This window comes from Debaryomyces fabryi, assembly GCF_001447935.2.
Source record: "Debaryomyces fabryi strain CBS 789 chromosome Unknown contig00018, whole genome shotgun sequence".
NCBI lineage: Eukaryota > Fungi > Ascomycota > Pichiomycetes > Serinales > Debaryomycetaceae > Debaryomyces > Debaryomyces fabryi.
This window is the reverse complement of record NW_015385444.1, coordinates 62,890-76,687: the sequence shown is the minus strand read 5'-3', so window position 1 is coordinate 76,687 and position 13,798 is coordinate 62,890. Positions and strand designations below refer to the sequence as shown.

The 13,798-nt window shown below is 35.1% G+C and overlaps 8 protein-coding genes across 8 annotated transcripts; 4 read left to right on the top strand and 4 right to left on the bottom strand.

Moving 5' to 3' along the window:
- Nucleotides 1-69: 69 nt before the first annotated feature.
- Nucleotides 70-2,013, top strand: AC631_01375 (uncharacterized protein; the record flags this gene model as incomplete). Its single annotated transcript, XM_015610205.1, has 1 exon — nt 70-2,013. One exon carries the CDS (start codon nt 70-72, stop codon nt 2,011-2,013), a length of 1,944 nt encoding a protein of 647 aa, XP_015468997.1.
- Nucleotides 2,014-3,344: 1,331 nt separating this feature from the next.
- AC631_01374 (Ran GTPase-binding protein) lies at nt 3,345-3,806 on the bottom strand (the record flags this gene model as incomplete). Its single annotated transcript, XM_015610204.1, has 1 exon — nt 3,345-3,806. One exon carries the CDS (start codon nt 3,804-3,806, stop codon nt 3,345-3,347), a length of 462 nt encoding a protein of 153 aa, XP_015468996.1.
- A 136-nt stretch (nt 3,807-3,942) lies between these two features.
- On the top strand, nt 3,943-5,145 carry HOC1 (alpha-1,6-mannosyltransferase; the record flags this gene model as incomplete). Its single annotated transcript, XM_015610203.1, has 1 exon — nt 3,943-5,145. The coding sequence occupies one exon, from the start codon at nt 3,943-3,945 to the stop codon at nt 5,143-5,145; it is 1,203 nt and encodes a 400-aa protein (XP_015468995.1).
- A 206-nt stretch (nt 5,146-5,351) lies between these two features.
- Nucleotides 5,352-6,704, top strand: AC631_01372 (uncharacterized protein; the record flags this gene model as incomplete). Its single annotated transcript, XM_015610202.1, has 1 exon — nt 5,352-6,704. The coding sequence occupies one exon, from the start codon at nt 5,352-5,354 to the stop codon at nt 6,702-6,704; it is 1,353 nt and encodes a 450-aa protein (XP_015468994.1).
- A 176-nt stretch (nt 6,705-6,880) lies between these two features.
- On the bottom strand, nt 6,881-7,846 carry AC631_01371 (uncharacterized protein; the record flags this gene model as incomplete). Its single annotated transcript, XM_015610201.1, has 1 exon — nt 6,881-7,846. The coding sequence occupies one exon, from the start codon at nt 7,844-7,846 to the stop codon at nt 6,881-6,883; it is 966 nt and encodes a 321-aa protein (XP_015468993.1).
- A 1,096-nt stretch (nt 7,847-8,942) lies between these two features.
- Nucleotides 8,943-10,028, bottom strand: AC631_01370 (uncharacterized protein; the record flags this gene model as incomplete). Its single annotated transcript, XM_015610200.1, has 1 exon — nt 8,943-10,028. One exon carries the CDS (start codon nt 10,026-10,028, stop codon nt 8,943-8,945), a length of 1,086 nt encoding a protein of 361 aa, XP_015468992.1.
- Nucleotides 10,029-10,192: 164 nt separating this feature from the next.
- AC631_01369 (uncharacterized protein) lies at nt 10,193-11,674 on the top strand (the record flags this gene model as incomplete). Its single annotated transcript, XM_015610199.1, has 1 exon — nt 10,193-11,674. The coding sequence occupies one exon, from the start codon at nt 10,193-10,195 to the stop codon at nt 11,672-11,674; it is 1,482 nt and encodes a 493-aa protein (XP_015468991.1).
- A 38-nt stretch (nt 11,675-11,712) lies between these two features.
- LYS9 (saccharopine dehydrogenase (NADP+, L-glutamate-forming)) lies at nt 11,713-12,699 on the bottom strand (the record flags this gene model as incomplete). The annotated part of the gene is made up of 1 exon (XM_015610198.1): nt 11,713-12,699. The coding sequence occupies one exon, from the start codon at nt 12,697-12,699 to the stop codon at nt 11,713-11,715; it is 987 nt and encodes a 328-aa protein (XP_015468990.1).
- Between the last annotated feature and the right edge of the window lie 1,099 nt (nt 12,700-13,798).

The window sequence follows — 13,798 nt, the reverse complement described above, 5'->3', positions numbered from 1 at the left end:
ATTTTGATAGGTTGATCAGAGAACATCTAAGACTAGGATCTGCAACAGAATCATACCTAGCATTGTGGAATGGTCGTATATGGGAAGACCAATAAAAAAAGGAAGTGGGTTAAATTTCCCCTGGAGGTGCTGATATTCTCGAGTGATGAAGAAGAAAACACTATAGAGACCCCAGAGAGTGGAAGCAGGCTATCACAATTGATGCAGGAAACTACAATAAAAAGGCCTATGGAAGGTGAATTGCTACCTTCTGCTAGTATAGATAAAAGGGTTAGGAGGTCGCCTAGGAAATCACCCAGGAAGTCACCTAAAAAGATAGATGACGCGTTAGTGGAAGATCATTTAACCAAGTCTCCGAAACGATATTCAAAGGTAATCGACTCGCTCATGAACAGTCCCAACACGGGAAATGATTTGCATCTAGGATCTCCAAGAAAGAAAGCACAACCGCAAAAGAAAATATTAGAACTAATTCTGCCGTCTTCATCTCCAAAAAAAGCGGTTACAACGCCTAGAAGTTATGGCTCGTCGCCTGGGAAGACTCCAAAGTCTACACCAAATGAGAAAAACGCATGGGATGATTTGTTTGAAAATATAGAAAGCTCTGATTTGAGACATGAAAAATTGGAAGCTTTTCCAGAAAGAAATGAGATGAAACAAGAGAAACACGAAGAAATCGGACTGGTAATCAATAGTATTGATTTAGACGGTATATATAAGTCTTTAAACCAAGAGGTAGAAGCTATAGCGAAGCCTGTTACGCTTAAGTCCAGATTGAGCAGTATTTCTCTGAAGCACAAGACCTATGGTGAACAGAGAAGCTATTTATTAGAACAAGAAGAGGGCGAACCGTCAGAAGAACATCAAATATTAAATAAAGAAATGATCAGTAATTATTATGATTATCAAGATTCATGTGAAGACACTGTTAATATAAACGATTTACGAAATTTAGGTAAGAAGAATTCCGATAAAGAAGAGCTTGAATATTTATTGGAAGGACTTATTTTCAATGGAGGTGAAGAAATGGAAAACAGTAACCAAATACTAATAAATTCATTGATTGATTTAAGCAACTTCCATAAGGAATTCTTAATAAGAAATTGTACTCAAATTACAAGACGGCTAAATAAACTTTTATCTAAGGTAAGTAATTTACCACCGGGGAATGGGAGAGAGCTAATAATATACTTGATCCAGCAGAATCTTATTTGGTTCCTCAGTCAAATACCTAATAATAAGGTTATAGATCAAGTAGATAACCATGTCATCGAACTATTGTTTGGATCCTTTTCTTTTGAAATACCCATTTTGAATATTCTGAATGTAACGAGGGATAATTTAATTCATTTCATAGAGCACACAAGCAAGTCAGATATTACAGAATTATTAGTTGAGCAAGATAGAATATACAATGGCAAGATATTTGAAATTATCAAATCCTCGGACCAACCAAACATGAAATATTTTGAAAATTATTATCAAAGGTATCCATTGTACAATATCCATGAAATCGAGGAGAATATAAACAAAGCTATTTATAATATAGAGAAATTCAAGGTTGAAGCTAATGAAATGTCCATAATGAAAACTTTAGTGCTAGTGAGTACTAACGGAAACCAATACTTCAAATCGCATATAGAGCCCTTGCTTAAGCTCATCAACCATAATTATGACAATATAATTAATAATAAAATGGATGACAACATAACAAACGCATCCTTGTTTGCTATGGGATATATAATCAATATAATTGAAAATGATAAGGATCTTCTGCTGAACAGCATTGATCTACTAAATAATACAGAGCAGAAAATTCAATTGATCAATCCAACTTCCGAAATAGTCGACCATTTAATTGGATATAATAATATTATTTTGAGTTTTTATATCCCAAACTTAGATCTAAAGGTGTCTCGCATTGTCAGCTACTTAAAGAAATTTAAGAATACTATTAATAACACTATTATAGAAGAGAAGATAGCTACGATTATCTCTAAGCTATCTTGTTAGTTTGCCGTATTGTACGTATTGCTTTTGCAGCAAGACTTCAAGAATATTACAAACTGGAATATTCTGGCCTTTTCATTCACATGCTCCATGTGAAGTTCCAGAGACAGTTTCTTCTTGTAAAGACCTAGTAAATCTTGTTTGCATTTGCCATATTCATAGAGTATAAAGTCTGATCAATAAATCACAGAAAATTTTTATTATACACTAAAGAAAAGATAGATACCAGAAGACGTAAATACGAGATTTACAAAGGAATAAGCTTCTCGTAATACGGTTGTAAGAAGCTTATACCTTGATTCTAGCATACGCTAATAGCAAATTCGAAAATGCAATTACAGGAGCATCACAAATTCTTGGGAATTTTTCATAACAAATAAATCACGCATCTCTCATAATAAGCTACATCCCGATCCAGATGTTCCATAACAGATCTTTTGATGATCACAATGCATTTCTCATGCCAGATATAAGGAATAAATGCCGAAAGTACCGATTTTTTTCTCGCATATGAGTGCGGGATAAACGGCGGACTTGTAATATATATACCGAGAACCCTCTCATGCAACCTCTTTACTGGCATGATTGATTTATGGTTAATTAGATACAGATGATCACCAATAGGCTTAAAGCAGCATACCAATTTTACGTTTATTCAACACCAATTCCCGTCTTATCAAAAGAAGAAACCATTGTATTAAACACAATCATATCGATACTTCTTTCGATATTACTTTTTTGCATCTTACATGTTCTTAGAACAGTTGCAGTTAATTCAATCGAGTACGGGTACTATATTGCTACCGAAGAGTATATTTCAATAAATACCATGTTGAATGCAATTATAGGGACGAAGCTATTGTCAAAATATAAGGTAGATTTGTTTGGCACTATATTATCCAACCAAACCAGCCTGTAAAATAATGATATTAATTCAAATGGGTTAGTAGTAAGATAATAACTCTAATAGTATGAGAAGGTACGGCGACTCATATAATGCGTTGTGGTCTAATTGAGCGCATGCACCATACACAATGATTTAATAAATGATAGATTTTGATCAATTGTGCATTGTAGTTGATAAAATTTAGTTTGAAAAATATAGGATGAAAGCCTTGGAACCATGATTCAGATTCCCAAAAGGCTTTCTGGCAGGTATGCCCTGCAAATTTATTATTTCAAGCAGTGTTTATTTTGCGATGTTTTGGATATAAGTTTTATGGCTATGATTGATCCATGAAAGAATCCACACATGTAATAATACGACATTAATGTAGTTTATTCAACCCCTATATACAATATATGTTGTGATTGTAACAGAGTGAAAATTTCATTTAATTAAACAAGTCCCAGTTCTTTATATTATAATTTTGTCCAGCAGCTTTGAATACACCATAATACTTATCCTTTACAAAATTTATGTCTGATGAAGCAACATGCATCGAAATAACTATATCGGTTTCAACTTTGCTTAATCTTATTAAGCTTATTAAATGAATTGAATTATTGGAATTCACATAACATGTATGTATTTTAGTATCTAAGAATTTCAGAGCAATTTCTTCGATCATAGTAAATTGGTTGGTTTCTAACATATCATCAATATGCATCTTCAATGCTGTATTGATATCTTGGGCATCTACTTGCTCTAATAAATCAAATATTATTGATATATCCTTGTCTCCTTCTTCTATTATAAATACCTCTTGATTATCAGGTACTTGTCTCATATCTGAGACATCGACTATACCAACGGGTAAAGTTGTAGTGACAGCACCTCCATATAGTTCAACCATTTCTCTAGTATTGATTCACGCTTCTTCTTGATGAGCGATGTCAAGTATGGCGTTTTCTATACTTTTTTGATCTCGCATTATGAGAATTTTTTTGGAACTTCAAAACAAAAGAACAGCTAATAGTACTTTGTAAGTCATGAATTTTAATAAGCGTAAAAGACCTATTGTGATAAGTATAATAGTAATAGTCATACTATTAATACTCACAAAGTTATTAACTTTACCTAAATCGAGTGAGAATTTCCTGAAAGTGCTTCAAAACATACCCAATGAAAATATTCTAGGGATCTCTAAATTGATTTATAACGAGAATGAAAAGACCCAAGACGAGTTTTTGAGTAAGTTGGAGAAGCTTAACAAGAAGTTGATTGCTAAGCAAGATGAGAGATTAATCCATTTGGAAAAAATGAACGAAAACCTTGTTAATCAGATTAGAGTGTTGAAAAATCAAAACCCTAATCTTTCATTAAGAGATAAATTGATATTCTTATATCCATATGAACCAGACACGAGATTTCCAGCATATATATGGCAAACCTGGAAACATGGCTTAAATGATGAGAATTTTGGCACGAAATACAAGGAAGGAGAACAGCAGTGGGCCTACAAAAATCCTGGCTTCGTTCATGAAATTTTTAATGATGATACTGCTCATACTGTGATTAAGCATTTATACAGTTCGGTTCCAGAGGTCATTAAGGCGTATGAATTAATGCCAGAAATCATTTTAAGAATGGACTTTTTCCGTTATTTAATTCTCTTCGCCAAGGGTGGAGTGTACGCGGACATTGATACATATCCATTGCAACCAGTTCCTAATTGGATTCCAGAAAATGTGGCACCTCTGGAACTTGGAATGATTATCAGTGTTGAAACAGATTCGAATCTGAATAAGTGGAGACAAGAGTTGGCACGTAGATTGCAATTCGGTCAATTCATAATGCAAGCTAAACCAGGACATCCTATTTTGAGAGAGATTATAAGCCAGATTACCGAGAAAACATTAAAATTGAAATTGAAAGAAGAAGAAATCCCTAATGACTTGAAATTGACCGGTAGTTCCAATCAGAAGACATTGAAAATATTAAAGTGGACTGGTAGTGGAATTTGGACCGATGTGATCATGAACTATTTCAATAACTATATACAAAGTTCAATTTATCAAAAGATCACATGGCAAGAATTCCATGATTTGACAATCCCAAAGCTTGTTAGTGATGTATTGGTTTTGCCTATATCTTCATTTGCGTCCCAATTAGAAATTCCTAAGAATGGGAAAATCAATGATCCTTTGGCATTCGCCAAACATTATTCTTCTAAAATTTGGAAAACCACATAGAACATTAAATAATTTCATTTATATACAATACATACCATTAGTTAGTTATTGTCGTCATTTAGAGATAGTTTTCTTAGTTATGATATCAATTTCGTAAATCTCTGGTTTTGATCTATTGTTAACTCAACTTCCGACCTGTATGAACTTTTTGAATAGATATGAAAATACAGATTACTTATTTCTGCTTCATCATATAAGCGAACCCAATGATTAGACAGAGAACTACGATATTTAATCCAGGCGAATCCAACGATGGAGTCATTGAAGCGGTTGATTCGTCGCATTTACAATTATCGTCAATTGACTATCATTGTGAAGACAAGTTTATTCTTCAACCACCAAAATTTAAGCACATTGATAAGCTCAGAATACAGTTAAATCAATTTCATAGCCAACTGATCCTCTTTAACAAATATCATCCTGGGCTTAATATCTATTGCAAACCTAAAGTTGAAGATGGAGGATTTAATCGAGAAGAATTTTTTGATGAATTGAATGAAATAATGAGCAAATTATTTGATATTCCAAGAGATGGGTGGATTAATTCATTGGATACCTTGTTCTATCATGCTCCTAGTATTGATTCGGACAAATTTATTGGGTATGTTAAAGACTTAACTGAACACGAGTTCAATGTAAATTTAGAGGCGCTGCCGAATGTCGAATACGTGTATGATGGGGAAAGGGTTATACTTAAACTAAATGGGAAAAGTCTTGCTAATGCTACCATTACTAAGAAGCAAAAAATTAATAAAGAAATAGGACTATTCCTCATTGAAAAGGACATTAGTACTGAAGATGATATCGTGTTATCGGGGTTGCGAGCTATATTCAATGGCGACAATGAAAAAAACGAAGAGTATTTACAAAAAACGCTTTTCCATGTCAAAAAGAGACAAAGACAGTCAATAGGGACCTATACTTCACAAGTGGAAGAGAATGGAATGCACCCATTCTTAATTACAAAAATTAATTCTCAAGAGCCAAGGGACGATGATTTGATTCAATGTAAACTATACTACTACCTAGATTTGAATAAATCAGTATTTGTTGACAAATACCAATTACCTAAAGAGTTTACATCTTACGTTAACTTTGGAAATACGGATTTAGAATTACCGGAGTATAAAATCAGTGAATGGGGTTCTGAGATATTAATGGAAATTGAAAATCATCAACAGATAAGCTTACCGCTACACTCGAGATATCAATTGCCAAGCAATGAAAGTAGCACAAGGGAAGCTAACATCAATGATCCATTGATATTTTATGGGTGTGACGTGAAAGACTCATATTTGTTAGAAAGTAGCCCTTTTAATAACAGATTAGAATTTGGAGGAAACTATGAAAGGTTCTTTACCGATAATACTGTCTTCTATCATCTTCTGTCTCCTGAAAATCAGTTGAATATTAATATACCTCGTGGTAATACACTGATTAATAAAATTAATCACGTTACAAATTTGGTCTTTATTGCAGGTGTGTTATTGATTTTCTTTAAAATAGGACAGGGACTTTTAAACAGAAAGCCAGTAACTGATTCTAAGAAAAATGAATAGAGCAGTACACATTACACTCAGCTAGAAGTACCAAACCCTAGGATTCTGCGCCAGAAATTTGATTTGCAGCCCTTTTTTTATTATGACTGGGGTTAAGCGCAAGTATATACTAATACTGAGTACTACAAAATAAAATAGTGAACGTAAATTTCATTAAAATGCAAATATGTTAAAAGCTAATCCAGCAGGCACGTTATATACTGGGTTTTTAAATGGTCATCAAACAGTAGTATTTCGTAGCGAAACACAGTGTCGCAGTCGTAATCTTCATTCATTAGCTTTGTGAATTGTTGGAAAAAGTCAAAAAATCCAATTTTGACTTCGTTTATAATGCTTTTAAAATATGCACATTCGTTATTTATAAATGGTGACTGTTTACTTAATGTAGATTCGATCTGGTATATGTATTTCATTAATGTCGAGTAGTTGATGTTTGTACCATTTGAAATTTGAGTGTTTTTCGAATCCCCGGAAGCACTACCGGCAAAGTTCTCTATGTGACTATTAAAATCAAACACCATATCATTTATTTCGTCGAGTAAATTATGCACACTGTGGAAGTTCAACTCCTCAAACAATTTCTTCATGTCGCAGAGTGCCAGCATCATTGCCCTGCAATTCTCGAGTATGCGAAAGTTCTTGACATTCAGCAAGATAGATAGGCGGAGATGGGACTTAATTTTGGCATAATTAGCAGATAAATTATCATTAAAAGTGCTGATTAATGCTTGTAAACTGTTGACACGTTCCAATATGTCCTTTACCATAAATATGCACTCGTTTTGTTGTGACAAACTCATTTGTCCTAACGTATGCACCGCAATCGGGCTAACGAGCCTCCCGTTACTTATGGCGAAAAATTCTCTCAAGTTCATCAAACTATTGGCAAAAAATTCTTCGACCACGAAAAATTCCTCCATAGACTTCGTCTTCTGCATCCCCGGTAACTTCGCTTTCATTTCCCCTACTGTCACTGCCTGTGCATTGTATATTTTCGATTCATATTCTTCGTCCCCTGATACGGTTTCCGAATCCTTGTTGTCTATCCCTAAGTCATTTATCAATGAGAATGACTCTATGGAATCTGACCTGAGTGTGAACTTTACGTTATCCAAACTAGTCGTACTTATAGTTTTGTACATGCCAATATGATATTTCTGTTTTTTCTATTATAAATCTCCCAAATCGGACACTTACTTTCCTTTTTGTCTCCAATAAAAACTATCTATAGTGCCACTCAGTTTGTATGAAAAATTTCTTAAAGGATTTGTTCAACTTTTAAACTTTTTTTCTACTCCAAAAGGTGGAGCTTAGGCCGCCTTTGCTAAGCTTTGCAAGAAGCTTAAAAATACGACTGCTGGTGAAGGATTACATAAGAAAGCGAACGTAATTAAATGGAGGATTACATAAGAATGGGACCTTGCTGCAAACTTGGCCCCACATTAGCCACACAGCAAATTGGAGAATTACATAATAAAGTTTCAGAACCACAGTAGTTTTGGTTGTTGAGTAGGTAAAACGCAGCATTAGATGCAGAATCTAGTGGCTAATGCACAACCCACATTACTGAACTCCACCGGAAGACCACATTGGCCCGAAATTGGATGTGTCTAGAGGCATAGAGGAGAATGCAGGTCAAATTACGAGACAAGAATAACGAGCGAAAGACCGAACTAACAAACAGAAGCCAAGTGAGTTTAGATAGGGAGTAGGACGAAAGGATAGTGGATATGACGAATAGAAGGAACATAGGAAGAGATATCAGACCCTAGGCGGGTTTCCGGCAACAACATGAAACTACGGAATTGCGGAAGGCGGTGATGAGTGGCTGATGAGATAAGGCGTGGAAGTCGGAGCACCGGGGGGATTGCGCGAAGCAACTAATAAAGTCGTATGAGCCAAGATTAGCAGGAAGACAATTTGCGGCTAGGTAGCGACAATTTATTGCGATAACGAGAGTGCTGTGCACATAACTCTAGCATTAGGTTTATTGTAGTTGCAAGGGGAATACATTCCGAGGGTACATCGAAACCAACAGATAGTATATGTGAATGAAAAGTAGACTAGGACTGCACATGAAGTCCACCATCTGGGGTAAGATATTCTTAGTGGATTTACGCTACACGAGGCCGATGGGGGTGCACGAATCTATCGGTAGTGCAGTTTATACATGAAGCTATATACGATGGAAAGATGAAATATTTATGTGTATAATACTCTATTCGGACGCAATTTGACCTACAATTCATCCTTGGAATGGGCTGAAGCTTCGGGTATGATGACTTTATAATCGATGAACAAATCGCCAAAATGGTCGTCTTCTCCTGCGACTGGCATACCCTTATGGGGGATGATTTCGACTTCACCGTTGAGAACAACAGCTCCCTTAGCACGCTCAATAGTGATTTCGTGGTCAATGGAGTCAAAAAACGGAATATGACGCTTCCACCCACCGTGTGCTGCCTCTTTGAGAATGAGCACTTCCGTTCTGTAGAGATTGTTACCGATCCGTCTGTAACCCCAGCTTGACACAAACTCTTCACGGAAAGTTAAGATAAGGTCGCCCGGGATCCAATCAGGATTCTGATCTCCTTCACCCTCCAAAACTTGGCTGGAGTCTCGAGGAACACCCGGCAGAACATAAACATTATAATGTCTCGATACTCTTACAGTTCCCTTGCCACCACATTCTTTACAATGATGTTTAATAGTAGTCCCCTTACCGTTACATTTGTCGCAATGAGTGTTGAAGGTCTGGATCATACCTGGAGCCAATTGTCTTTGCATTTTGAGGAAACCGCTCCCGTTACACCGGTCACATTGATGCTTTGACTTATCTTCAGACCCGGTTCCTTCACACGCATTACAAATATTTAACATGTCCACATCGAAATCCACATCTTTACCATTGTAAAAGTCGTATAACGAGAGATGCATGTTCGCCTTGGTATTGTCGCCTCGTCTCTTTCCTCTTTGTCTACCACCTCCTCCACCAAAGCCCCCACCAAAGAACTGGTTGAAAATATCTCCAAAGTCCATATCATCCTGTTGTGGTCCATTGGGATCGCCAAACTTATCGTATTTAGCTCTTTTATCTGGGTCAGACAACACTTCATAAGCTTCACCTATTTCTATGAATTTTTCATGCGCTTCAGGCGATGGATTTTTATCTGGATGGTACTTCTTACTCAATTGTCTATAAGACAGTTTAATTTGTTTATCATCAGCATCTTTTGATAATTCTAGTATACCGTAGTAATCTTTACCATACACAAATGTAACAGACAATAGTATTATCCATCCTAGAAGTGTGAGAAGCTTCATTCTGGCTGATGAAGTAACAAATCTGGTAGATCTTTAAACACGTCAACAGTTAAATATAAAAAAATTACAGCGATTGTGTACACGTGATAAAATTGAATATACAGAAATTTTTCAGTGCTACTTACACCTATGGAAAGCATTCATTTTGACTAGGACGATATAGAATGAGTGAAGTGATTAATTTGTCATTATCGCAAAAGGCAAACCATCTCCTGACCCATTTGTACAATAACCAAGAAGCTCATCTTCCGTATAGCAAAACTGCAACTGTGGAATTTGACAATTCTGTCTTCTTATCAACTTCTAAAAACCCAAATGGCACAGTAAATTATTCACCTCGTAGTCTTAACTACGATTTGACAAGAGGATATGGTGCTTTGGGCAAGTATGAATATTATGAATCGAGAGATAATATTGAAGGACAATATGAAATCATTAAAACTGGTGCAAGAATGGATAAGAATGAATATCAGAAGGCATTAGATAAAGGTATGAATAAATCAAACACGTTGAATGTAAATAATACAAAATACTGGACAGATTATAATAAATTGATATACAGTCCTAGATCGCTAAATCAATTGAATAACTGGGAATATCAACCAAATGATTTCGGGATAAATAGAAGTTTTCCAAATTTAAAATTTGATACTTTTAACAAGGGTAAAGAAGAATATCACCAATATTCTGAGGACAGCCTTGAAAATTTTAGAAATATTTTAGAGAAATGTGATCTAATACAAGGGGTGAATTTGATAAGTGAAGTAGACAGTGCATGGGGTGGGTTTACCAATGAATTATTGGTCGATTTGAAAGACGAATTCTTCAATAATGGCATAAATAGCAAGTACAATATATGGGTACATGGACTCATAAATCATAATTTGAATCCGAAATTGAATCAATTGTATTCAAGAATTAATACTATAATAGAATTATCATTCAATTCGACCTTGTTTTTCCCGATCAATCTAAATCCTTCTTCGGACTGTTTGGGAAGTGGATACGATGAAACAAGTGAGTGGCACAATTCTAGTATCCAAGCAATATTTTTAAATTCAATTTGGGGTTTAAATAATCAAATAAAATCACCAGTTAAGATGAGTGTTATTGAAGATGAATTACTAAGAGGTTTTGGTAAGAGGAACATTGTCAATGAAATAAAAATACACAGGATTAAACAAACTAGTAATAATTTTGGAATGGTTGATATAGATAGGGCAAGCTTGTATAATTTGGTGGATAACATAAAAATTAAAGATAAGTCAGACTCAATTGATTTGAGCTTATCAGTTACCAATAACTCTAAATATTTTGCAAAGTCTTATATTGTACCAAATGATGATAGTCTCGTTGAATCTTTGAATAAGAAGGAAAACTTTCCAATAAATATTTATAAGAACAATAAGATTAATGATATCCTTGGTAATGATACATTTCCAAATATTATGGAGGAAAAATCAGTGTACTCTGAGTTAAGCTCTAGTAATACGCTTAAAAATGATTTGAAATTATATAGAGAGGTAATTAAAAGAAGTCGGGAAAATGAGGTTATTGAAGAAAAGTTTGAACTAATTGAAAAGATTAGTGAATTGATTGAAGAGTATACAATTGGATACGATGAAAGTGACGAAGAATATGATTAAAGCTAAATACTTGTATAGTTAATATATACTTTTAAAGCTTAACCAACAGTCTTTTCAACTAAATAAATACCATAGTCATCCTTTAAGGTCTTCATAATTGGGTCGTTAATGTCAGAGGACATTGGGGCTAATAAACCCTTGATACTTAAGGTACCATCTAAAATTTGTTGGGTAGCAACTGCACATGGGACACCAACTAACTTAGCCATCGAAGAGTAGCCATCTGGGTTACCGTAGTCAACAAGAGTAGAAGTTCTAACTTCGGTTTCACCATTGGCCCATTCAATACCGAACTTGTGTTGTAAGACAACCAAATCTCTTTCTCCCTTTTCATATTGCATCTTTTCTTCTAAAGTAGCACATAAGGTATCTAATGGGTTACCTCTTGGTGTGTTTTGTTTGTCAGAGAATAATCCTAACCATTTCAAACCAGACAAAATACGTTCTTTGTCTTCTTCGCTCTTGAAAGTACCGACTTCAGAGATCTTAGCAACTAAATCCTTTTCTTCAGAAGATTTAGCACCAATTAAAGCAGCTAAAGCATCCTTCCAGGCACTTGGCTTGCTGAAAATAGGAGATTCATCATCCTTTAAGAATCCAAGGTCTACTAAAACCTTAACGAATTCAGGGAAACCTTGGAATCTTAAGGTACCTCTGATAACAGTTTCAGCTTCTGGAATGTTATATAATTCCTTGTAAGTGGTAGAATCTCTGTTTGGGTAACAAACGAAGGCAAAACCTGGGTAGATAAAGTATGGCTTGGCAGTAGCCATTAAATCTTCAGACTTAACATCGACGACCTTACCATCTTTCCAATATTTAGCGAAATTTCTCAAGGCTAATAAGACACCTCTAGAGGACCAAGAGAATTTGTAACCCAAAGGATTGTCGGAATTTTCTGGAGCTGGCAAACCACCACAGTAACTTAAGAATGACTTAATCTTACCGTTCTTTTGGTGAACTTCTTCAATAGTCTTCACCGCATACAAGTGATCGATACCTGGATCTAAACCAATTTCATTCATAACTGTGATACCGGCATCCTTAATTTGTTGTTCTAATTCTCTCAATTGAGGGTTGATGTAAGAAGTAGTGACAACGTGCTTCTTGTTCTTAATTGCAGACTTGACAACGTTAACATGGAAAGTGTATGGAATTAAAGAAATAACTAAGTCGACCTTGGCGACTTCAGCATCAAGGCTCTTTTCATCAGTAACGTCTAATGAGATTGCATCAGCAACGTCACCAGCCAATTCCTTAGCCTTAGATAAGGTACGGCAAGCAACTGTAACCTTGAAATCTGGAGTCTTAGACAAAATGTCAACGGTTGGTTTAGCAACGAAACCGGATCCTAATAAAAGAATTTGTCTGCACAGGTTAGTATGTCCACTAAGCTCAATCTTTCACCTTATCAATTACTTACTTAACCATTTTAATATATTTTTATGATTGATTAGAAAGAGGAATAAATATAATTGGGACTGAAAAATTCAACCAAATTTATAGCGCAAGTCGAAAATTAGATTCATGACTCACGGAAAATTCAAATACATTGAATATACCCCATAATAACTGCTTTTTCTTCCATTTTAAGACCATTATATGAATAATGCTCCTCAATTTATCCAGAATGTCAGTTTTGGGAGATATCTTACAGTTTTTACTTCATTTAAGTTGAATTGAATAAACTTGGTATCGCTTACTTCCTAATTGGGCGATATATAGAAGAATCAAAAAATGTTGCAATTATGCGATTTTTGCACTGTTATAAAATCACGTCAAACTAGTACGTATGGCAGAACAATTATTTCGTTTGCCCTAACCATTGCACAAAGAAAACTCTGGATTAATTATTGTGTGTTAATTCATACTTTTCTGGGAATATACGCTTGAATAAGCTTCCTTCTTATTTCCATCTCTAATTTGTCATTCGGTGCAAGTAATTCTATTGCATTTTTCAGTGCCTACAAAACGATGATAATCAAAGAATAAGCTGAGCCACAAAAGATGCACTTAAATTCACCATAGTGATATAAATTTGACGTAGGATCACATTCCTCTACAGGGAATATGGTTACCATCTGTGCCTCGATAGTTGAAGGAGCAGAACTAGTCATATGTCAA